Below are 23321 nucleotides of genomic sequence, written 5' to 3' on the forward strand. Positions count from 1 at the left end.
GAAACCATGTCAATTAAAAGTGGACGGAGGTATTATTTTATTTTTTGGACAAACTAAAAAAAAGTGTATCATATAAATTAGTAAAGGGGGTTGACTTGATTAATTAATTAAGCAACAATTTTGGATTATTATGTAGGCATGTCTCTATATTTGAGGTTCACTGTGTTACACTGAGATGATAAAGCCAAGCATCTCGTGTCTGTATAATTAATAAAATTAGCGGACTTATAACTTATATATAAGCATACGCAGTGCGCGGGCTTGATTTCTCAACTTAATTACTCATGAATGGCAAGCAAACAACTTTTTTGTCTTCACTTTCCATATGTATAGCATATAGGGAGTACCTAGCTAGATGCCTATAGCAAGCAAGCATCTATCATGCAACTCACCCAAAAAAAGAAGTTAAAAAAAGTGAACGTAAGTGTCCATAAGTGAGAATTTTGATTATTCACAGAGTGATTTAAGTTAATATAGTAATAATATTAAATGAGTTCACACTAAAATATTTATACATATACAAAAAAATATAGGGTTCATGTGAAGCCATAATAACCATTTATAGTAGATCCACTTCTAGTGACAATGAGATTAGCATATAAGTAACTCAGAAAATAAAAGTAGGTAACGTGCTATAATAGGTAAAGAAAGTAGTGAGTGTAAAAGAATTGTTACAGTGAGATAAATAAGTTGAATCATTTCCTAATAGTAATAAATCATGGTAAATTAATCTTCCCTCTATAAAAGTTCCAAACCCCAAAAATGGCAAAAAGTTTATCTTTGATGGAAGGAAATATCAAATGGATTTGAGCCAAAATTAATTAAAAACTAGTTCATGAGTAAAGAATTATCCAAGTTATGTTAAAAAGATCACCAATTCCTTTAAAGATTGATGTGGGATTCTTCACATTCCTTCAAGCTCAGTAGTACTAAACATCAAATGCATAGAAAATTTAATATAAGTACCCAATATCAAAACTGAGAATTAAAATGAGTCATACTTTGATATCATATTGAGAATCATGCATTGAACTCACAACTCAATGCATGATTCTCTAAGAGAAATAGCTATAAAAGAAAAGCAGAAAAGGGGTAAAATTCGTTGTAATGATAAGAATTTAGTGATCACTTTTAAGTTTGGCAATGTTACATCGGACATGCATCATTTAGGTCCCACTCTCCAACCCACTGATTTGCTAAAGGATGAGGACTTCATTTTATTATGAACTATTTAATAAGCTTTAGAATTAAAGGTGCCGGTAAAATCAACATCAGTTCCTGTTCAGTTTAATCAATCAATATAGTGTTTAGTTATTATTGAAACTTCAATTATGGCGTTATGGGCAATGAAGCCCTACGTAATATATTTTTTTTTTATAACTTAGTGGAGTATTGATTGACCGAGAATTTCGGCCTAAGATACCACATTCAACAATATTTAAGTCGTCTATTCATATCTCTATTAGGAAAAAATAAAATGAAAGGTAAACAACTGTCAATATAATAAGTTCAATTTGTAATAATCTTGTATAATTTGAATAATATTAGTTTGAGATAAGTGTCAAAAATACATCTAAACTATCATTTTTTTTTAAGTTTCATACCTAAACTATTGAAAGTTTGAGTTCATACCTAAACTATCATTTATTAGTTTGAGAAACACACCTCAATTGTGTGTGTAATATACAATACTCTCTCTTTTATTTGAAAAAACCTTAACACATGACAATCCACTTGGATAAAATATTTCACCTTGATAAAAATTAAAAAATAAACTATTAATATTAATTAAAAATTAAAGATTAAAGTATTATTATTTCCAAAAAAATATTTTTTTAATTTTTTTTCTTACCCCACTCCACCAACATCTCCCGTACCCCTCACCCCCCCCCCCACAATTTCCCGTACTTTTATTTTCTTTAAAATTTTCTTTTATAAAATATTTTTAAAAAATCATACTTCACCCCCGCCCCCTCCTCCCTCCAAACCACCCACTCATTCCCCCCAAAAAATTGATATTATTTTATTTTAAAAAAAATAAAAATTTCACCCCATCCTATTTAACCCTCCGCTCCTAATTTATTTATTTTATTTTTACATTTTCTCATTTTGTGTTAGATATGTACATATATTTTTAGGAATTTTTTCTACTTGTGTACCGAATATAACATAAATAAAAATTTTATTTTAAAAAAAAAGTCTTGCGGCGACAAGTAAAAAATATATTAGATATGTATATATCTAACACAAAAGGAGATGAAGTAAAAAACAAAATTAAAATTTTTTATAAAAAGAAAATTAAACAAAAAAAGAGAGATGTGTTTCTCAAACTAAAAAGTGATAGTTTAGGTATGAAACTCAAAAAAGGAGATAGTTAAGGTGTGTTTTTGACACTTACCTCTATTAGTTTTACTCATATCTCTATAAAGAATGAAAGGTATACAACGGTTAATAGGTCACCATTTGAATCGTAGTTTGATAAATTCAAATTGTAACAATCTTGAATAGTGACATGACACGTCTAGAATTTGAACAATATTAGTTCTGTTCATTTCTCTATAGAAAATGAAAAGTATACAACGATTAATAGGTCACCATTTTAATCGTAGTTTGATAAGTCCAAATTGCAATTAATAATCTTGATTATTTTTTAAATTTCTCTATAGAAAATGAAAGGTATACAATAGTCAACAGGTCACCATTTGAATCGTAGTTTGATAAGTCCAATCTGTAATAATTTTGAATAGAGACGAGACGCAACTAAAATTTTGACAATATTAGTTCTACTCCTATGTCAATACAAAAAATGAAAGGTATACCACGGCCAATAAGTCCTGTTGAATCATAGTTTGATAAAGTTTAAATTGCTAATATTTGCAATAATCTTAAATAGTGACATGACGGATCAAGAATTTAAACAATATTAGTTCTTTCAATCATAGATATAGAAAAATGAAAGGGAGTATACAACAGTCAATAAGTGATCACCATTTGACTCATAGTTTGATAAGTCAAAATCGCAATAACTTTAAACAATGACATGACTGATCAGAATTCGAACTATATCTATCAGTTTTATTTACACATATTTTTTGTACATCGTACGTAGAATTTGACTTCAAAGCACTTGGTTGCGGCAAACCGACAGACTAGTTGTGTAGTTGGGCAGGTTTTCCATCTTTTCTATTAACAAAATGCCAAAGCCGCCGTGATCAAGCTACTAATTAATAGTCATATTTAGCTCAGATAACAATTAAGTAGTGCATTGCTACTACAAGAAAACTAGCTAGATAAACAAAGTTTCAGGAACATGCAGTGACGAAGTTTTTGATATAAACATATTAAAAATAATATTTAATTTTATATATACAATATAATTTTTCGATGTTGAGTCAAGGGTGATTAATGTCAAGTGTTTTTCCATGAACAAAGTGAAAGGTTGCATTGCACATATTCGAAATGTTTTCCACACGATAACGTTGATGAAGATTTTAGAAGAATTTTCAGAAAACTACAAAAGGAGAAACAAGAAACCCAATTAAGTTTTGCGGGGTGGCTTCAAGAAAACACTCAAATCAGCAAGTGAAAAGGCCTTGGTTTGACTATTCGATAGATTGAATTGATATTTGAAAGAAAGTGTTTTGGATTTTGGTAGACTTTTCCCCCAAGAAAATTAGACCAAACACCAAGAAGAAATAAATTCCTACATGTCTACAAAATCCAAATGGCAACGTAACATTGGAAAACTGATTTGTCAATTTTGTGAATTGTGACAAGTCGTAATAGGCGGCTCTAGAAACTAGAGGATGTGCAGATTAGAAATTGGTAACTCCATGGGTCAAGTCTTCCATACAGAAGTCTTAATTTACCAGTGATTCACTTCAATTGATTATGTATCTGAACTAACAGCTCTAAAACTTAAGAATTAGCTTTCATTAAAACAATAGTGTAACTCTGGAAAGAAGTTTAGCAATCAAATTCCTTCTAAAATATCTAACTTTTAAACATAAATTACGAAGTAATGTGAAGCACAATACTATTTCTCTTACATAACTCTATCTTTTCTACACGGTTCAGTATAATATTCCTGAACCTAAGTCATTTCAACCGTTCAACGACTATTATCTGATGATTTAGATCATTCAGATACTATGTGTTAATCTCTACATACGCTTCAAAGTTTACTACAATCAGCGCATCTGCTTGGAAATTATCCAGAACTGAGCATCTTTTTACCCATCAAGTTTAGTTTACAACAAAGCAAGAATTATTAAAATAGCTGAAACCTTGAGCTCTGGACTCTGGTTGTTCATTTCACAGGGAGATAATTGCTCGTCTAAATCATGTTTCTTAATGAATGGGTCATCAAAAGTAATATGAAGGGTGTGCCCCATCTTTCACAGCAGAAGATCGGTCAGCTTATGTGACGAAGATCAAAGAACTGTATTACTACAATCAGAGAGCACTTTTGTGCAAGAGGTATTCCTTTCACTTAAACCGCTGTTTGGTGCTTGCAGAAGTAGAAGGAAGTTCACATAGACAAAGGTAACTGTCTTACTTTCTTTCTTGCATGAGCCTGCCGTAACATTCTCAGACGCACTGGAAGGGTAATGGCAAGGCATATAATGAGAAAGGAACTCCAGTAATGTTGTAAATAAAGGGCCACATATGATGATAATATAAGCACACCAAATAACAAGGCGCAGAACACAGCAACTGCAACATCAGCCCTACATAAAAATTGAGACAATTACAAATTTGTAACACTATTAACAAATGCACAGGTCTCCCAAAACTGTTTAGAAGGTTTTATAAACTTGTGGAATGAAGGTTGCATCATGCAAATATTATTCTAATGACAAGGCAAAACTGAAGGTGCAAAGCATAGGGTAATTTAGTTTTGAGTGTGCGAGTAGATCCAGATCTTGTGCATCCAAGTTCGTAAATATACGAGAAAAGAAATTTTCAAGTTACACATAACAGATGATGGGTTAATATACTACTACTAGCACTGCATCCATTTACAAGTGCAATTGCCTGACGTACCATTAACAAAGGAGTGAAAGAATTTCCAACAACCAGGAGAAGTTCGAAACATTAGACAATATTAGGATACAGAATAAGGAATTAAAACAAGAAAATAATCAGGTATAGAAAGTGAAGGGTTAAGTTTATAGTGAAGAGCATCTACTTTGCCATTTGTCCCAATTTTATGACAACCACTCCCTTTCACAACGTCCTAAAATGTCTGAGCCATTACACTAAAAATATTATGCTTTACAACTTTCAAAAAGTTAAATTTTATCTCCCTAAAATAACTTCTTAAATTCTTTTAGTAGTTACTTCCACCACATCTAATGTAAAACAAATTGTAAACAAACATTTTAATTTTGTACCAAGTCAAACATTACTACGTAATATAATATATGGAGGGAGTAATAAAAAGTTGTTTATAATATTTTATCAACATCTGATATTGTGATTCTGAAAATAATTAGTCTACTTTAATTGTCGTCTCATCGGTGTTCACTTTCCGCAATTATAACACTAATTTTACAGAATGAACCTGTAATATCTTTCAGTACATCTTCTCCTTTTACAACTTACTCCTTGAGAACACATGAATTAAGATATAAATTGTGATGGATGGAGCAACTAAATGTACCTTTTTACTTCCACCACTGTAAATATACAATACTGATAGAATCATAAATCTTCCAGCAAAATTTTGTATCTGAAATAGTAATTCATCAAACTATTTCTCTTTAATTTTTTTATTATATACTACAACTTTGTTTCCGTGGGATCCATTTAACACTATTCAATACATTTCCTTTTTCTATTTTCTCCTTAAAAATACATTAATCAAATTACAGTCCAAGATGTTTCCTTGACAGATATTAAGCAGCTACTATTTTCTCTGATAAGCGACCAAGTCAAACGGTACTCCAGATTTGGTATGGAGAGAGCAGATAAAAGCAAGTCAAACTGAGAATAAGAGTAACTTACAAAATGCAATACTTATGCTCTAGTAAGCTAGATATGAGCCTTCAATGCTACATATCCATTCTTGTCACTCGGGAAAGAGGATTATGGTATTTGATGCACAAGAGAATAAGTAAAAGATCAAACAGGGAAATCACCTGATATTGGAGAATTAAAGCGACATGCGAGATTGCAACAGATAGCAACCTAAATGATCTCGGAGAGGGACATTCTAGGAGATGAGGAGAGTAATTTTCATGCTAGGAGACCAACAACGAAGAAGACAAGTCATCATATTGAAACAGAGCCAACAAAGGCCAACAAGGCAAATGAGTCAATCTTTTATGACAGAGATTACGTGTAAAAATAGTAAATGAAATGAAAGAGTTGATGAACCAGGACGGTTCAGATTAGAATGTCTAAGTAATAAGAATCTAGGGAATTTTTAGGTGTTTCACTTTCATGGGGATCAGTCAAGGAATTTCCAGGCATTCTATGGGAGTCAGACTAAGCAAATAATGATGCAATTTGAGAAGGGCCAGTAAAAAGATAGCAACTAAGTATATGAAAATCATCTATAAAGAGAGAATGACGGAGAAAAATCATCTATGACAGATGGAATGTAATGTCAGGTAACAAAGGAAAGGAGCTAACAAGGGTTTGTCTATTGGGGGAAGAGATAATATCCAGATGAAGGTTTGTTTACCTTTTGTTCGTGGGTATATATATAGATTGGATTTTGTTGTTTTCCATTTGTTTGTGTGTTTAGATCGGATTTTGCCTGAAGTTGAATGGTAGTTGGTTGAGTATCTAGGTAACATGTGTACTGGAGATATTGGTGCATCTGTGGCGTTCTCTAAATTATTCACATGCAAAAACAAAAAAGCAATTTCCAGCATACTTCTTTTTAAAATAATTGTGGTGTCCGAGCCTGCTTGCTTGTGCCTTAATTATTCCATTGGGCACCTGTTATCTCCCACCAGCATAGGTACCAGATAATTCTGTCTCAAAGGCTTAGGCAAATGGGAAGAACCACCGAGTCTTTTTATCTCCGCTAAGATTTGAACCTGAGACCTCATGGTTCTCCTCTCGCTTCATCGACCACTAGGCAACACCTTGGATGCAATTTCTAGCATAATGTTGGTGACTTATCCATAAACATTAATCAGTTATTTGAAAGAATGTGTATTACTCTGTACCATATTCCATTATACTGTTCAAGATACAACACATGATCCGTTGCAACATTTAACGAGGGATTTGTGTCCTGATTTGACAATTTTAAAAAAAACTTAGGAGTTTGAAATTCTAAAATTACCAAATATACACTCAAAATTATCGATGAGTGATGCTATAGCCTTACAGCTTCCCTCCAACCCCATCCCAAAAAAATAAATAAAGAACTAGACATGGAAAGGAGAAAATATAAAGTATTCGTCATGGTAGCTTAATTACATTAAATAACCAACATGAACATGATGCTATAGTGATGTATTTATAGGAAATCTAGAGTTCTAGACAATCAGAAGATGAAGGTGCAGTGATTGATATTCACAAACGAAAAAAAGAGAGGTGATATTTCAACTCTACTCAATTGGGAGAAAAAAAAGAGGTAAGATTAACCGAGGCTGTTCAAACAGGCATAGGACAACTAAAATGGCATTCCCGTAGCAATTAACCGAGGCTGTTCAAACAGGCATAGGCCAATTAAACGGCATTCCCGTAGCAATTGGGGTCTAGCATGGATATATGTGAGAAAAAATGAAGCTTCAAAGCAGTGGTACTCAGAGGCAACAAGGACTTCGAGGAATCTCGGTAAATAGAGAGGAAGACCTATCCAGGAAAGGTGGTCTGTATCCAAGGATGAGGTTTCTTCTCTCAGTAGAAGTAATGGATATTTGAGAAATATGTAGAAAGAAATTGAATGAGTTTCTATTGGTTCGGGAGCCGGAGCTTAGTAAATTTGCAAAAATAACTATGGCAATAAAACACTAAAGAGAGAGATGGGGTTTTGATGGGCAAGCTTTAAATGAAAAAGGAGTTTCAACTTGGCTGATGTTGACAGAGGAGGAAAGTGCTGAAGAATTGAGATACTGAAAAGGCTAGGATGAAAGATGGAAGGGGATTGGATAAAACATTAAGAGACTCGTTAAGAACAACTCCCTCAGAGTAGGTTCAACTTAAAAGATTCTGGCAAGGTAAGAAAGGAGAGCAGTGACCAGAACTAGAAGGGAAAATATTATTCGCGGGGATGATCTACATCAATGAGAAGATGGGTGGAGCATTCTTCAGTATAAGAGTATCTCTTTGCCTGTTCAAACAGCATTGAGATGGATGGAAGAGATGTAACCAAATGGGGAAAGGATGAAAGAAAGCTGTGTGAAAGGAAACTGGCAATCATTTACAGGTTCAAATAATAAAATTAGAATAAGTGTGACCATTCCTATTGATGCCCAACAAACTAACAGGTTTCACATTTTGGGCCAAAAACCAACATCCCTTTACCATATACCAAGTAGAATTATATGGATCAGAAAACAACAAGGATTAGATTATAAGATAGATTTATTCCATGAACTTCAGGTGATAAACCCACTTAAATTGAACTGACAAAAGAATTTGGTGAATTCAGAAGCTTGAGTACCAGATCATGCAAAAACCATTTCTTCTTTATAGGGAGATCATATTGGTGGAACTCATCATGTGGAGAGATCCATAAAGAGAATAAGTCAGTAAACTACATTCAAGCTTTATGGTTGAAAAAGGGATCTGAGCAGCAGATGTTACTTGGTAATCAGGAAGATAGTTGGAAGAGTAGAAGTAGCACATTTTTAAGGAAGGTGATCAGAATTTGGGTGACCACATCAGAAGAGAATGTCGCCACAATAAACTTAGTAAAGACCCAAGACTCCTCCTCCACCATAAAATAAATGCAAGATAAAAGAAAGACAAAACAAGAATTTTTAATAACTTCAACAGATGGAGAAATATCTGGAGAGAATTGGCCCCCAGGGCTTTGATCTAGTGGTTAGTGTAATGCTCGTGTAAGTTAGACACATCACACATGTCACAGGTTCGAACCTTGCCACAAATAAAAACTTGATATTTAAGTGGAGAATGATAAAAGAACAAACCCATTATTCACTGTGTTTCAAATTATGTATCATTGGTATGAGGGTTTTCTTGATTATCAAAAAAATCGATCAGATTGTTATTTTGTAGAATGCCTTAACAATTTGTACCCAAGGTGGCTTTCCGTCAAGCCAAAATCATTTCAGATCATATTTTTTTTGGAATTAGTGAGTCCATGTCCACTGCCTTTGCAATTCAAAGCTGGTTGGCTTTGCGCCTCAGGAGACGCCTTTAGATTCATCATTTGTATAAATTAAACTATGACATTCTAGTTGAACTACTTGAATATCTATAACTGAAGTAGTTTACCAAATTACATCGGAAATATTCATAAATTTAAAATAATGCACCCAAAGGTGTAGCTTAGTTGTCAACTTAGTAAGTAAAAATCATGGTTAAAATAACAAAAATAGCTCAGTGATTTCTCCTCATCGGACTAAGAACATGGCCAAAACTATCCCCACTGCTGGTGGCAGGTAATGCGAACAATTAAGTAGTATATCACAAAATCAATTCTTTTGTACAAATAGCTCAGGTATACACAAATAAATTGAATTAAAAAAATAAAAATAAAAGTCTAAACAGAAACTTCTGCTAAATTTGTTAAACTTGATATTACTATGTGAAGGGATAAATACATTTACAGAGAGAACTATGAAGACGTACCAATTGGAGAGATGAAGCTTTGGGGAAAAGAAAGTAAGAGGAGGGCACTTGTGTTGAGATCGGATCTGATAATCTCTGAGCTGCTCAACCAGTTTAGACCTTGTTATCATGTTCCCAAACGATCGGAAAACCTGATTCTCCGATCTCAATCGAATTTTTGCCTTCAATTTCAATTGCAAATTCAGAAGCAACGAACTACACCTAGTTAATGGTGGATTCGTAATTGAAGAGACGATCCTCCGAATTAACTGCTACACTGTTCCAACGGAAAAGGAAGACGAAGAAGAAAATGCTAAACTGAGAGGTATACGTATGAGCCCAATGAGATGTTTATTCATAAAAAATTAAATAAGATGATTTTTAAATACAGTGTGCTATTTAAGAGAAACAAATTACAAAATGAAAAAAAAACTTAGTATCTAATTACAAAATGAAATAACTATATATATTATCTTATTAATTACTCCAATAATTTTGTATCAGTTTTTAAGTCACACTATTCCTTCATATTTTAAGTGAGAAAGTCAACATGTATATTTAATATCAAATATATCCTAAAATACATACATAGGAAGAGAAGTGAGTGAGATAGGAGAGAGACAAACAAGTGAGCGAGAAAGTATATACTCCCTCCTCCGTTTAAAAAAGAATGACATTTTTTTCTTTTTTAGTTTGTTTCAAAAAGAATGACCTCTTTCTTTTTCTTTTTTTGGTAACATTTTAATTTCAGTTTTCCACGTGGCATATTTAAGGCCACAAGATTAAAGGGCAATTTTGTACATTTGACGTAACTTTAATTTAGGATCATAAGATTCAAAAGTCTTCTTTATTTTCTTAAACTCCGTGCCAAGTCAAACTAGATAATTCTTTGTGAAACGGATGGAGTATCTTTTAATACTCCATCCGTCCATTTTTAATTGTCCTGATTTCTTTATTAGAGTCAAACTATAAAAATTTTGATTAACATTTTATGATGTATTTTTTCATCATTTTGATATGCAAAAGATACCAATTTATTGTATTTTTCGTATAGTTTTTGAATATCTACTTTTTTTCTTTAAAATATCAAATTAATGTAATCTAATTTAACTTTGAAAATTAATCAAATTGACTTTCGAAAAACACAACATGACAATTAAAAGTAGACGGAGAAAGTATTAGATAGAATATATGTATTTTTAATATCAGATACATTTTGAAATACAAATTAATAGAAAGAAAAGCGAGCGAGATAGAAGAAAGACAACGGAAAAAATCAATATATCTCAAATATATGTGAATCATATTTTAATACAATGTATTTACAAATCTAGAACGAATTACATCTGATTTGACCTGTATAAATCCATACGGCAAAATAAATATGATAGATAAAGGTAATTTCAAAAACTAAGGCGGGGGCATAAGCCAGTGAAATGTATATTATTTGCTCATTAAATTAAGATACCATGATACATTCACATAAAATATGTTAAATGCAGCATCATGTTACTTTGTGCATTACTAATACACTACCTAGTTTAATAACGATATTAAATACTATCTAAATTACGAGAATTTATGTGTTATTAAACAAACTCATATAAGAAAAATTTATACAGTTTAGGACACAAACTTTTAAATATGTATTTTGAGATCACTTTTTTGTTTGGAGAAAAAAAGGGTAGGCTGAGCAGGAGAAAGCAATTGGGAATTGAATCAACTGCCGAGGAGTCTGTTGAGCATATTCATTTTTGGGGAAGAGAAGAAGGAAGGAAGGAGATCTCTAATGGCGACGCCAAGAGCAGATAGAGAATTAGAGCTTCTCATACCAATGGGAGGCGTTGAGAATATTAATGCTAATCACTCCAAATCTTCTTCTCCTTCTCATTCCTCCAAAATTCCATCTTCTTCTAGGTCTCATCACTCTTCTGGCAAAGAGGTTTCTCTCTCTCTCTCTCTCAGTATCATTCATCAATGTGCCACGCCATTTTGTTACCATCATCTGATCCGATACATTTGTCATTATTTTTTCTGTATCTTCTTCCTAATTGACGTTTTATCGGTTAACCTGAAGCTTAGACTATATTTAACATGAATCCTGTATTTTCCTTGACGTACTTGTATCAAATGTGCGTTGATTATTCATGAAAATTCTCCATAAAAAATTGCGCAAAATCACAGTGACTACTTATATACTGGATATCTACCCGTAAACCAGTCCAGGTAACATAGAGATTGAATTGTGATAGCGTGATGAATTGCAGCATGAATTGTTATCCTTCTATGCAGGCATTTAGCAAAGTTATTCGTAGCTGGACTTGGAAAAAGTTCATCAGCGGATGGTTAGTTTTCTATTGCTCAGAAATCTGTTCCTCCTGTTGTTATCATTATGCAGTGCTTTTTCTCTTTGCTGAATGGTTTATTTGCATGAATGCTGTATAATTGTTTTGCAGTGTCATCTTATTTCCCATAGCCATAACTTTTTACATCACCTGGTGGTTCATTCATTTTGTGGATGCCTTCTTTTCTCCGATCTATAATCACCTTGGAATCAATGTATTTGGTTAGTACCTACGATCTTTATGTACTTATCTATTTGACTGTACAAAAACTGATGAAGATTAAGATTGAGACTCATCTCAAAGATTAAGATGGTTTGAAGTGTTCAGTGATTGTGTGTGTGTGCGCCTCTCATTTTATGTATGCATACCGATACGTCCCTCCAATTTGATTGCCTCTATTCTATATTAGCATATTTAATTTGAGTATGTGGTTGCTCTTCTGAGAAATGCCTACATGAAATACTTCCAGTATCTGGTCCTTCTTTTGAGCATGAAAAGATTTATTGCGGTTGTTGAATGCGCATTTCATTTATGGTTAGTGTTCATATTGATTCACAGGCCTTGGATTTGTTACCTCCATGACTTTCATCTTCTTCGTTGGGGTGTTCATGTCTTCATGGTTAGGTGCATCTCTTCTTAGTTTAGGAGAGTGGTTCATAAAAAAAATGCCCCTCATGAGCTACATCTACTCTGCCTCCAAGCAAATTAGCTCAGCAATTTCACCAGGTATCCTACCAAATTTTGAAATTCTGTTTGAACGTTCCAAATACTAAACAGAATGTAGCAATTGTTTCCAGATAAAACTTCACATGCCTTCAAAGAAGTGGCCATAATAAGGCATCCGCGGCTTGGTGAATATGCATTTGGCTTTATCACTTCAACTGTCATACTTCACAAGAATACAGGTGCAGAGGAACTCTGCTGTGTTTATGTGCCAACTAATCACCTCTACCTTGGAGATATATTTCTTGTGAATTCTGAAGACGTTATGAGGCCCAATCTCTCTGTTCGAGAGGGGATAGGTAAGAGTCTAAATTCGAGTTTTGACAAACTAACTTTGCAGTTTTTACCTTCATCTCTTTTAACAACGTTTAAATTTCAAACGATGTAGAAATTGTAATCTCCGGGGGCATGGCTGTACCAAAGGTACTGAACATACAGGAAGTGCAATCTATTTTATCTCCGAGAGTTGGAAAATTTGCAGTTCCACAAGTTTGATTACTCAACCATTTGAACAAGAAACCATGGAAAAGATATTGCTCAACGAGTAAACTGGACAAACAGACGTAGAAATGGGGTTAATAATTCAAGGATAGAGGCTCTTACAAGAATATATCCCCAATCTTTTTCTTCTGATCTTTGTGATTTTTTGGTACATTTATCTGATTTTTTGTAAAACAATATTAAACAAACAAGATTTTGTCAAATGAGCTCAAGTTAGAAATTGAGCTTAACTCATAAGTCATACCTATGCAGATTGCAACAAAGGAGGCCGCCTTTGATATATTTTTTTTCCTTTCTTCTCAACAACTTGCATATATTTCTTTTTGCATATATTTTTTTTCCTTTCTTCTCAACAACTTGCATATATTTCTTTTTGCATATATTTTTTTTCCTTTCTTCTCAACAACTTGCATACATTTCTAAGTTTTATGCGCTGATACTAAATAATATTCATACAATCAGATTAATCAAAAGGTAAATGCATGTTGATAATGATAACATACAATTATAAGTACTAAAAGGTTAAAGTACACTAATTGTGTAAAAATTCATTCAATTTCCTTGTAGGTTATTCTTTATAAATTTATTTCAAATGAAGTAGAAGTTAAAATGCCGTCATTTTCGCACAGATTTTGAGGGCTCCAAGATGTCAGGCCCTGTCGACAGTCTCTTAGCTACGTTTTATATCGTTCTTTCATATAATAGACAAACACATCCGTTATCGTCCAGCGGTTAGGATATCTGGCTTTCACCCAGGAGACCCGGGTTCGATTCCCGGTAACGGAATCCTTTTTCTATGACGACTTTTTTTTTTTGGTTTGCCCATATACTCTGTCCAACCTAAATCATTTTGCCTCTTAATAGACTTGGTAGATGAATAGAAAACAGTAACAATAAAAAATGAAAATATTTCTCTTGATAAACTAAACTGGAGAAAATTATACTCCCTAAGTGGACTTGGAATAATTTGGACAATGACTAATTATGGGTAAAATACGAAAAGAATAATATTTCTCTTGATAATCAAAAATGGACAAGCAAAATTAGAGAATATTCAAAGCTTATAAAATACACTCTTAACTTCATTGTATGCAAGGCGTAAATTCAGTGAGTTCCAAAATAGCTTACTTAGAGTAACGTTACATTAACTACTTGTCAAAAAAAGATCTATTCTTCCCCCATTTTCACCCACTTCATTAGCACAGCTTCACAAAATTGCTGCTGTTACCAAAAGCATCATTCAATGCTTTAGCAAGTTCACCCACGTAAGCAGCAGCCCAAATTTACAAAATTTTGCTGGGGTTACCCAAAACATAATAATTCAAGAATTAACTATTTGACTAAATAAGTTCTAAAACATGTTAACTGTCATCAGCTGTTGAGGGTAGAAAGCATTCCTCCAGTTGCAGTTGGAATAACTACTTCCCAACCAGGTCCTTTGAGAGGAAGGACGTTAACACATGATTCAGTGTCTCCATCTTCACCTGAAGGAGGACGGATAAGTAGATCACTACGGTCTAAAATCCTCTGCAGATCTTCGCCACTGACATCTGTCTGCACCAACTTGTCCTCCTCACTGTCTTGATCTCTCAAGACAGACAACAAATCCTCCTCCTGCAACATTGAAGATTAATTAATAAGCAAAATTCACCTATTATTTTCATCTACTACTCTTGTCGCATTGTTACTTGCATACAACAGAAAAGAAATGGGTTAAAAGACAACAAACTAGGTAAAGCAGGAACATATTCGAACAAGTAATGAAAAAGTAAACAACCAAAAACTATCAGTCTCCAATAGTTGCTATACAAGGAAGTGTTTGAAAGATAGCAACTCACTGATTATATAGGGAAAATAGAATTTGCAAAATGGGATGAAAAAAATAGAATTTCCTAGAGGGAAACAAGCAGAAACCTCTGTAACATCCATGGAAGGTTTGCTCCTTTCCTGCTTAAATTGTCCTTTTCCAATAACCACATGCTCAAGCTTCAACTTGCTAAAAGCTCTTTTGAGGATTCGACCCTGAAACACACAAATTTTCTTTATTAGAATGAGCAATAAAGAGCTGCAAAACACACTTCCAGATATAGCCTGAATACCTCCACAGACAAAGCTGTTGAAAGTCTGTAAACATGAACAGGTTTGGTCTGACCAATTCTGTGACACCGATCCATTGCCTGCAGATCCATTTGAGGATTCTGAAAAGAAAAATGTGAACTAACTTATTAATAATCTAAAATGGTCATCAATTCATAAATGCTACAAACAAGGAAAACTAAAACAGCAGAAAAAGAAAATAAAAGAAAGGTGAATGCAAGGCAATAACTATTTTTCTTTTGATGAGGTAAGGGGTTGTTCGGTAGGGTGTATAAGATTAGTAATGAATAGGGAGTACTGGTAATGTTGGGATTAATTATGCTAAGATTATTTTTTATTGATTGTTTGGTTTGTTGTATTAATTGAATAGGGTATATTAGAATAGGAATAATATACTGAATAGGGAATGTTGTATTAATTGAATAGAGTGTATTAGAATAGGAATAGTACCCCATATTGTTAATGCCATGATTTACTATGTATAACTAATACATGTATAAGTAATACATAGGTAGAAAACACTACCAAACAAGGATGTATCTGATAAGTGAAACTACTCTATAAGAAAAGAGAGGAACTATAGCATACAAAATTACTGGTTCTTTAGGCTGGAAACTATGCAGTTCTCTTCAAGATGCACTCAAAGCCTACTTGTCAGAGAAAAAAAACACCTTACTTTCATCTTTGATATCACGGAATTCTTTATGCTAAAGTCAATTACAGCACTGTTTAATGGGTGAAACCATGCAAAAAAAATCATTAGAATAAGTGAATGGAAGCACAAGGGGTCTTTAAGAACATACCCAGTCACTGTCATACAAAATACAGGTATCAGCAGCAGTGAGATTGATACCAAGGCCACCAGCTCTTGTGCTAAGAAGAAATATCCTGAACTTGCTGCTAACATCATTGAACTCCTTGATCTGTTCCTCGAATAAGGAAAATACAAACGGATCAACTTCATAAAGAATTTTACAGATAACGAACAAGATCATGTGACCATTCCAATAGCACATGAACTAAAGAAGAGCCAAAATATTTTAGAGAGAGTTCAAGTGAGAGGAACTTTAAACAATGCAACAGTGAGAGTAGTCATTAAGAAATTTGTTGCATCAAAGCAAAACAAAGCAACATAGAACTACTTGATATCAATATATAACCAAGGAGATGGAAACTTTGCTCTGAAATGAAAAATGATAGGGAGACAGCAGATGAGATAAATTGGAAAGGAATAACTGACTTCAGCAGGAGAGTGAATCAGTTTTTTTAGAAAAACAGAGTGAAACAACTTAGAGCCCAAAAGAAAATACGTTATGAATAGAAATCATTAATCCCAGGCTCTTTCTCTTGCCAATCATGAGAAAAGTACACAGGTTGATTGGTACACACCATCACGTTTCAACCAGACATTCCACACACATCAGGAGCAGTGGAGTTCCACCCACAATCAGAGTTTGGCATACTAGAAGGTTATCAGCACACCAATGGTGATAGCCAGAGCCCAGATGTTGATAAAAACTCATGCAGACTATCCCATGGCCATAACTGCTCACCATTCTGTGAGCAAGAGAAGCTGGAATAATAAAACTATTGAGACAATCTTAGGAATTACAGACATGCAATGTGTGCAGTACCAATTGTCTACGTCATCACTGGTTCAGACCTTAGCAGAATCAAAACAACAACATACTGAATCTGCATCAAAATGTAAATACCAATTACCTGTCTTTTTCTTTCATCCAATTTCACACTGCCATCAATTCTACAAACATCGAATCCCCTTTCACTAAAATAATAGTCCATTAGGTCTAGTACTCTAGTCCACTGAGAGAATATCAAAACCTGTTGGCAGTAAATGAAATGAGTTTTAAATAGTTCGAGCAAAGTGGGAAGAAACCTTGAAGCACCAGACAGCTTATAAAACCTTGTGTTTGCGAGCAAAAAGCTTTGATAACAGCCGGTCCAGCAAGCGAAACTTGCCACATTGCTCAACTATTTGTTCCACAGGTGGATAAAAATCTGCCAAATAAAGAACAAAATTATAGGTTATTACCAACACAAGCACACAATTATCAGTTCCACAAAATAATCATCACATACTAGAACCGTTGAAGATAGACTCCAAGAGGTCAGGATGGTTGCAATTCTTGCGAAGTTGAATCATCAAGTTATTAAGCCTTCCTTTAAATCCATTCCCTGCAAAATCAATCAGACAAGGCATTAGGACTTTGAACTCAACAGGGTCCAGGAATAACTAAAACCCTATGAAGGTACATTAAAACAAATTCGCTTCACAGGATAAAACTAACATAAAAGACACTCCAAATAAAACCTGGCGATGCCATAGTGTGGTAAAAGAAAGTCATTGTTTTATTACAAGAGAAAGCATAGCAGAGATAAACCAATACAATTCCCTCAAAGTAAGATATAAGTTAAAATTTTACAATGATGCAGTGGACACATTCTTTATAAAACCGAAAATCTAGAGAGAGAAACAACTCAATTATAACAGAGTCAGCCACATATTTGTGATTGCACTAATCCAGAGCACACATTCTCGATCAAACCTAAAACCTAGAAGTAATTAACCAATACACCTCCCTCAAAATCAGATATATTTAAGATTACACTAATTACCAGTGGACACATTCTCAATCAAATAGCCCTCCAGCGTCCTATTAATTAGGTGTTCCTGGAACTTTTTCTGGTAATCAGTCAGGGTGGCATACAAAATTATCTCCTTCTTACGAGGAAGCATTTGCTCAACATCCACTTTCAGCCTCCGTAGAAGAAAAGGGCGTAATATTGCATGGAGTTTTGCCACCACCTGCAATTACCACATTATTAATCAGATGATTATTATTTTCAGATGGAAAAGAAATGGTTATAATACTGGAAAATAATCATACTTGTGCTCTCCTTCTTTCTTCCATCTCTTCTTTTTCAGATTCATTGCTGAACTTCCCCGACAGATCAAACCTGATATATAAACAGACCACATAATATGTTACACCAAGATTCTTCATGATTGCCATTCACTAAAGCTTATATATTAACAGAGTCGGGGGATGATCAAATCAGTGGCAGATCCTACATTTGATTCTCCTGCTACATGCAACTTCATACTGATAGACTAAGTAGATCATCATCCCTATGAACTCTGAAAAGAATCAGTGTAATTACTCCAATACAAGTGACTATACAATAATAGCACGTATTAGGAGTTTTAAGAGCAGACCACAATAGAAAGTCAATTAGGTGAATTGGGACACATTAAGCAATTAGACACCACAACAGATAGGATATCTGTTGAAGGACTGATAAATGGCCTAACCATCACTGATGGGACAAGTTTTAACTCAAAAGCCCCAGATAGACAAACAAATCAATTTAAGGTGAAGAAAAAGGGGCTGCTACTTTTGAAAAACATATTAACATATAAGATCAGCAGATAAATACAAATCTCAATTATATTGCAGTTATAAAAACATGTTTAAAACAGTCACACGAAAGCGTTTTGACCAAAATGGTCAGAATAATAAGCTGATTACCATGACTCAAATTCATCGTGGGATGAGAATATATCAGGTAAAATGAAGTTTAACAAGGACCACAACTCAGCTAAGTTATTCTGCAGAGGGGTTCCAGTTAATAGAAGCTTGTTTTCAATCGGCAACAGCTTCAATTCTTTGATCAGTTTGCATTTCGAGTTTTTTAGCCTATGTCCCTAAGAAAGAAGTAACAAAATATCAGAACAAAAGTACAAAATGGGCTGCTTTCAAACGGAATGACTGTAGATAGAAAATGATACAAAATAATAATACTAGTTTAAAAGGCAAACTGTCAGTTGTGGGTACCTCATCCACCACAAGATATTTCCAACTGTAGTGCCTCAAAAATTTCCTTGCATCACTCATTGCAATTTCATAAGACGTAATTACAATGGGAAAGTTGGGACCTGTGGTCCTAGGCATGTGCTTCATCCTTATCTCATCCCTCTGTTTCTTGTCACCATGATAGATGATTGCATTGATTGAGGGCACAAACCTTTCAATTGAAATAGAAAAAAAATATCATGCCATGTAGTTGCACGCAAATAACACAAGACAGTTTCAGCCCAAAAGGGAAGCAGTTTTACCAATACACAGAAAGAACATCAAGATAATCGCACAGGAATGGAGATGCTAATGTACCTTTCCATTTCATTCAACCAATTTGAAAGTGTAGACAGGGGAGCAATGACCAAATAGGGACCATCCAACCCATTCCCCTTCAAATGAGCAAGAAAAGCTATTGTTTGAATTGTCTTTCCAAGTCCCATTTGATCTGCTAGAATACCATTCAATCCATTTTGCCATAATGAAATCAACCACTTGACACCTTTCAGTTGATAAGACTTCAACTTCCCACCAGTCAGCAAGGGCACAAGTTCCGCCTGCTCTTTCTCAAATCTCTCTTCCTCCGTAAGGGTTGCATCTTCAATAGGAACATCTTCTTTAGATCTAGTAAGCATGGCAGCAACAGCTCTTTTGGCTTTGTTCTAAGCAATTTATTAAACCGTTTCAATGAAATGAAGGTAACAACAAAATTAGCCTTCCACAATTAAGAAAGGGAAATAACCTCCAAAAGAATTACAAATATATTTTTAGTTACAAGTATAGGGGCCACAGAAAACTAAAGACCTACTGGGTGAATGCAAATGTTGTTCAAAGCAAAACCATACTTTTTAGACATTTTAGTAATTTGCATGAGACAAAAATGAAAGAAATTTTAAATACCATCCAAAAGAAAATTCAACCAGTCTAATGGCAGGATAAAATTATCCAACGAACTCTCAACTAGAGTTCTTTGTTTGATGACATATTCAAGATAAGACATGAGAAAAAGTGTACATTGTTGTAGCTTGTGGTTGCCTTCCGTTTTGCGCCACGGCCTTTCTTGTTTTCTTTAACGCTCTTCTCTTCATCTTCCTTCACGTTCTGCTCATACAAAGTGAAAAAATGAACTTGATAAGCAAAATAGCTTAAACGTTTCCACATTAAACTTAAATTCTTCAAAATGTCAGGGAGATACCGTTGTTGTGATGTTATCCATCTTCTCCAGTAGAAACTCAGAGTACAGCTGTGTCTGGGTAAGAAGCTCATCCAGCTTCGTAAATTGAGTGTCATTCAAGATGGGCGCTTCCTTGAGATTATTCAGCTGTTCCTCTTCTTCCTTTGCCCGTGCTCTTATCAATATTTCTTCCTCCTTTGCCATGTTTTCAGGTATATGAGTGGCATCCCCATTTTCTGGGTCCAAACTTACTTCTTCCTCTAATTTGACAGCCAAGTCCTCTTTGCAGGTATCCTGCAAGACAAGCATAGACAATTAGATTCAGAAGAAAAATAACATTAAAATGTTTTTTGAGAAGCTAAGGAGCTAAACTCTTGCAGGGAAAAGAAAACAAGAAAAAAAAAGTATCAGAATGACATCTCCCTCAAACCTAAAATCAGAAAAGAAAAAGCAGGACAAGAGTCTGAGCAAACTACTAGAACTAATTCTCCTTACACCAACTCTATGCTTTATGATTAATATGGACCTAGAATCAACCTCCAGAACATTTTCTTAGTTAGATGGGGTAATATGCCTCCATCTAAATTCATAATAAACAATAAGACTACAACTGCAATACAGGTGAGGAGATACCGAAGAAACTTAAATCCCCATCAGGGAAGTGTCCTTGATTCAGTAAACCTCCACACAGAAATAACTGGTAAATGATACCAAAACTCAGCATATTAACCAAAAACATATACTGAAAGCAAGAAAAATAAGCAGCTATTGGTAAATGATACCAGAACTCAGCATGTGACTCAAAACCATAAACTGTGAGCAAGAAAAATAAGCAGCTACTGGTGAATGATACAAGAACTCAGCATGTGAATCAAAAACATAAACTGAAGACAAAAAAAATAAGCAGCTATATGCCTTGGAACCTCACGAAAGATAAAAAAAAAAAAAAAAAAAACATTACGACATTTTATACTGATGACTAGTAGAGTAACAATCACTTTAAACAAATTGATCTGACTTTGGAGTTCATTCACTAATCTTCCACTCTCCCCCCTCCTCGCTTCTCCGCATTAGGGTAAGTAAAATGTCTTGAAACCAAGTTATTATTTTTTATCTAGAAACCTCCTCCGATGCTAGCGACTTATTTTCAAGGATAAGGATTTGAGAATTCAAAGTCAATACATTATACAGTAACCAACAAAACCTACAAACTATGAAGTAAACTTCCAGTTACAACACCTAGAACCTTAAATGAAAGTCAACAGGGACAACGGTAATAAGCAACAAAACACAAATAAACATTACAAAAATAAATAAGTAAATACGCAAAATAATAGAGCACTACCTCATCTTCGAGGACGGAAACAGGAGAGTCCGCAACTGTCCTGTCCTTCACTCCTTCATCGGACACCATTTTTAGTCCAAACCCTAAGCTCCGATAAGCAGCATTACACAATCAAAAACAGTCCAACAAAACAAGAATGTTGGCAACTCAAAGTAAAGCATCTGCCCTCTAGTATTTCCTCCGGTGAAAAAAAATCAGTACAAAAACGGAATCGTATTTAAATCAAAAAAAAAAAACTCAAGAAAATGCTCAAAATCACCACAAAAAATGCAGAATGAAGCAATAGAGACATACTGAATCAGTTTCTTCAACGAACGGAAGAAAGTAGGAGCAACGAAGCCCGGAGGAGACCGGAAAGAATGGGCGGCACTGGAAAAGGTGCACTGTATATGCAGAATGCAATTGCAGCTAAAAGGTTGATAATTTTTTTTCTTTTATTGCAATCGAAATGGTCGTGCAAGAAGACCAAAAGGCGGGAAAATAATGTTACAAGATTACCCTAGAAAGTTGGAAATAATATCAAGAAAGCCATCGATGGCGTCGATTTGGATGACCGTTGCGCGCGCGTGTTATAGTGCTCAAGCATCGCTAAGCCCGACATATTGTCGCGTTATCCCGTAAAAAATTAATTATCGGTTGTCACATCCATAGTGGCCCAATTAAATTTGAACTTTGCAGAGAAATAACTAAAGAGGAAACTTTGATCTGTCTCCATGAGGCTGATTCTGCTGACCAGTATGGTAGAGGGATTTTTAAAAAGTCCAAACTCTGTAACACAAGTCAAGAGCCAATCAAATTCGAATTTGTTTATATACTTCGGGGATAGTTTGGTCGATAAGATGAGATAGATAGATAGATATAGTTTATGAGATTATTTTATTTCATCTTTTATATGAGATAATTTATTTCACTATTTATATTTAAAATAATGAGAGAAAATAATTTTAAAACAAAATGATATTCTTTATCAAATACAGAATAAAACAATCTTATGAAATATTTTTAAAAATTACTCCTTATATTTGTCCCACCAAATGATCCTTCTTATTCCAGGAAGTTTGTTGCATTTTGTACAATGATTAAGTTTTTTTCAATTTTAATTTTTCAAATACATAATTGAGAAAAGAATTGATTGCCGCTCTAACTAATATATAATTATATAAAGTGGAACGAACAAAATTTAAATTTTATCTCAATATCCTATAGAGGTAGTTGTTTATGGTGACTAGAAATAGTGGTTGGGTCATGGAAGTTGATGATGGAGCCCGTGGAGGTTGGTGAAAGAATCAAAGCATCAACCAAAAATCTTAAGATGAGCGGAATAGCAAATGACCATTTAAATTCCTTTGAAAAAATTTACACAATCGGTGAGGGACATGTGTCGGTAACACCTCTCATACGTGTGACCAGGGGCGGAGCCACCTAATGGTTAGGAACAGGGGCGGAGCTACAGTTGCTCCAGGGTGTTCAATTGAACACCCTTCATCAGAAAAATT

At 34.2% G+C, this 23321-nt stretch overlaps 3 protein-coding genes and 1 non-coding gene across 4 annotated transcripts; 2 read left to right on the forward strand and 2 right to left on the reverse strand.

The window, feature by feature from the left end:
* Window positions 1-4032: 4032 nt before the first annotated feature.
* LOC125822676 (uncharacterized) lies at window positions 4033-10104 on the reverse strand. The gene is made up of 2 exons (XM_049502107.1): window positions 9784-10104; window positions 4033-4730 (listed from the first exon to the last, which is right to left on the reverse strand). The coding sequence occupies exons 1-2, from the start codon at window positions 9891-9893 to the stop codon at window positions 4532-4534; spliced, it is 309 nt and encodes a 102-aa protein (XP_049358064.1). The 5' UTR covers window positions 9894-10104; the 3' UTR covers window positions 4033-4531.
* A 1320-nt stretch (window positions 10105-11424) lies between these two features.
* Window positions 11425-13634, forward strand: LOC125822249 (protein LIKE COV 3-like). The gene is made up of 6 exons (XM_049501630.1): window positions 11425-11704; window positions 12055-12107; window positions 12219-12328; window positions 12666-12833; window positions 12905-13129; window positions 13219-13634. The coding sequence occupies exons 1-6, from the start codon at window positions 11552-11554 to the stop codon at window positions 13323-13325; spliced, it is 816 nt and encodes a 271-aa protein (XP_049357587.1). The 5' UTR covers window positions 11425-11551; the 3' UTR covers window positions 13326-13634.
* A 411-nt stretch (window positions 13635-14045) lies between these two features.
* Window positions 14046-14117, forward strand: TRNAE-UUC (transfer RNA glutamic acid (anticodon UUC)). The gene has a single exon. It is a non-coding gene; the product is annotated as a tRNA-Glu (tRNA).
* A 559-nt stretch (window positions 14118-14676) lies between these two features.
* Window positions 14677-21966, reverse strand: LOC125822665 (ATP-dependent DNA helicase DDM1-like). The gene is made up of 15 exons (XM_049502097.1): window positions 21826-21966; window positions 20502-20774; window positions 20321-20407; window positions 19622-19968; window positions 19286-19475; window positions 18980-19155; window positions 18338-18407; window positions 18066-18255; window positions 17529-17624; window positions 17353-17447; window positions 17151-17270; window positions 16232-16351; window positions 15431-15529; window positions 15246-15353; window positions 14677-14945 (listed from the first exon to the last, which is right to left on the reverse strand). The coding sequence occupies exons 1-15, from the start codon at window positions 21892-21894 to the stop codon at window positions 14703-14705; spliced, it is 2283 nt and encodes a 760-aa protein (XP_049358054.1). The 5' UTR covers window positions 21895-21966; the 3' UTR covers window positions 14677-14702.
* Between the last annotated feature and the right edge of the window lie 1355 nt (window positions 21967-23321).

This window comes from Solanum verrucosum, unplaced genomic scaffold (assembly GCF_900185275.1).
Source record: "Solanum verrucosum unplaced genomic scaffold, falcon-dt-bn FXZP01000103.1, whole genome shotgun sequence".
Taxonomy (NCBI): Eukaryota; Viridiplantae; Streptophyta; class Magnoliopsida; order Solanales; family Solanaceae; genus Solanum; species Solanum verrucosum.

What these genes read in the sequence shown, in the direction of transcription:
- LOC125822676 (XM_049502107.1), bottom strand. Translation starts at nt 9,893, where the DNA reads ATGATAACAAGGTCTAAACTGGTTGAGCAGCTCAGAGATTATCAGATC. An exon ending in AAGCTTCATCTCTCCAATTG is followed by an intron (nt 4,731 to 9,783) that starts GTACGTCTTCAT and finishes ATTTTTATGTAG; the next exon opens with GGCTGATGTTGCAGTTGCTG.
- LOC125822249 (XM_049501630.1), top strand. Translation starts at nt 11,552, where the DNA reads ATGGCGACGCCAAGAGCAGATAGAGAATTAGAGCTTCTCATACCAATG. An exon ending in ATCACTCTTCTGGCAAAGAG is followed by an intron (nt 11,705 to 12,054) that starts GTTTCTCTCTCT and finishes CCTTCTATGCAG; the next exon opens with GCATTTAGCAAAGTTATTCG. An exon ending in CTCTGTTCGAGAGGGGATAG is followed by an intron (nt 13,130 to 13,218) that starts GTAAGAGTCTAA and finishes CAAACGATGTAG; the next exon opens with AAATTGTAATCTCCGGGGGC.
- LOC125822665 (XM_049502097.1), bottom strand. Translation starts at nt 21,894, where the DNA reads ATGGTGTCCGATGAAGGAGTGAAGGACAGGACAGTTGCGGACTCTCCT. An exon ending in CACGATGAATTTGAGTCATG is followed by an intron (nt 18,408 to 18,979) that starts GTAATCAGCTTA and finishes TTTATATATCAG; the next exon opens with GTTTGATCTGTCGGGGAAGT. An exon ending in TGGATGAAAGAAAAAGACAG is followed by an intron (nt 16,352 to 17,150) that starts GTAATTGGTATT and finishes TTCGAGGAACAG; the next exon opens with ATCAAGGAGTTCAATGATGT.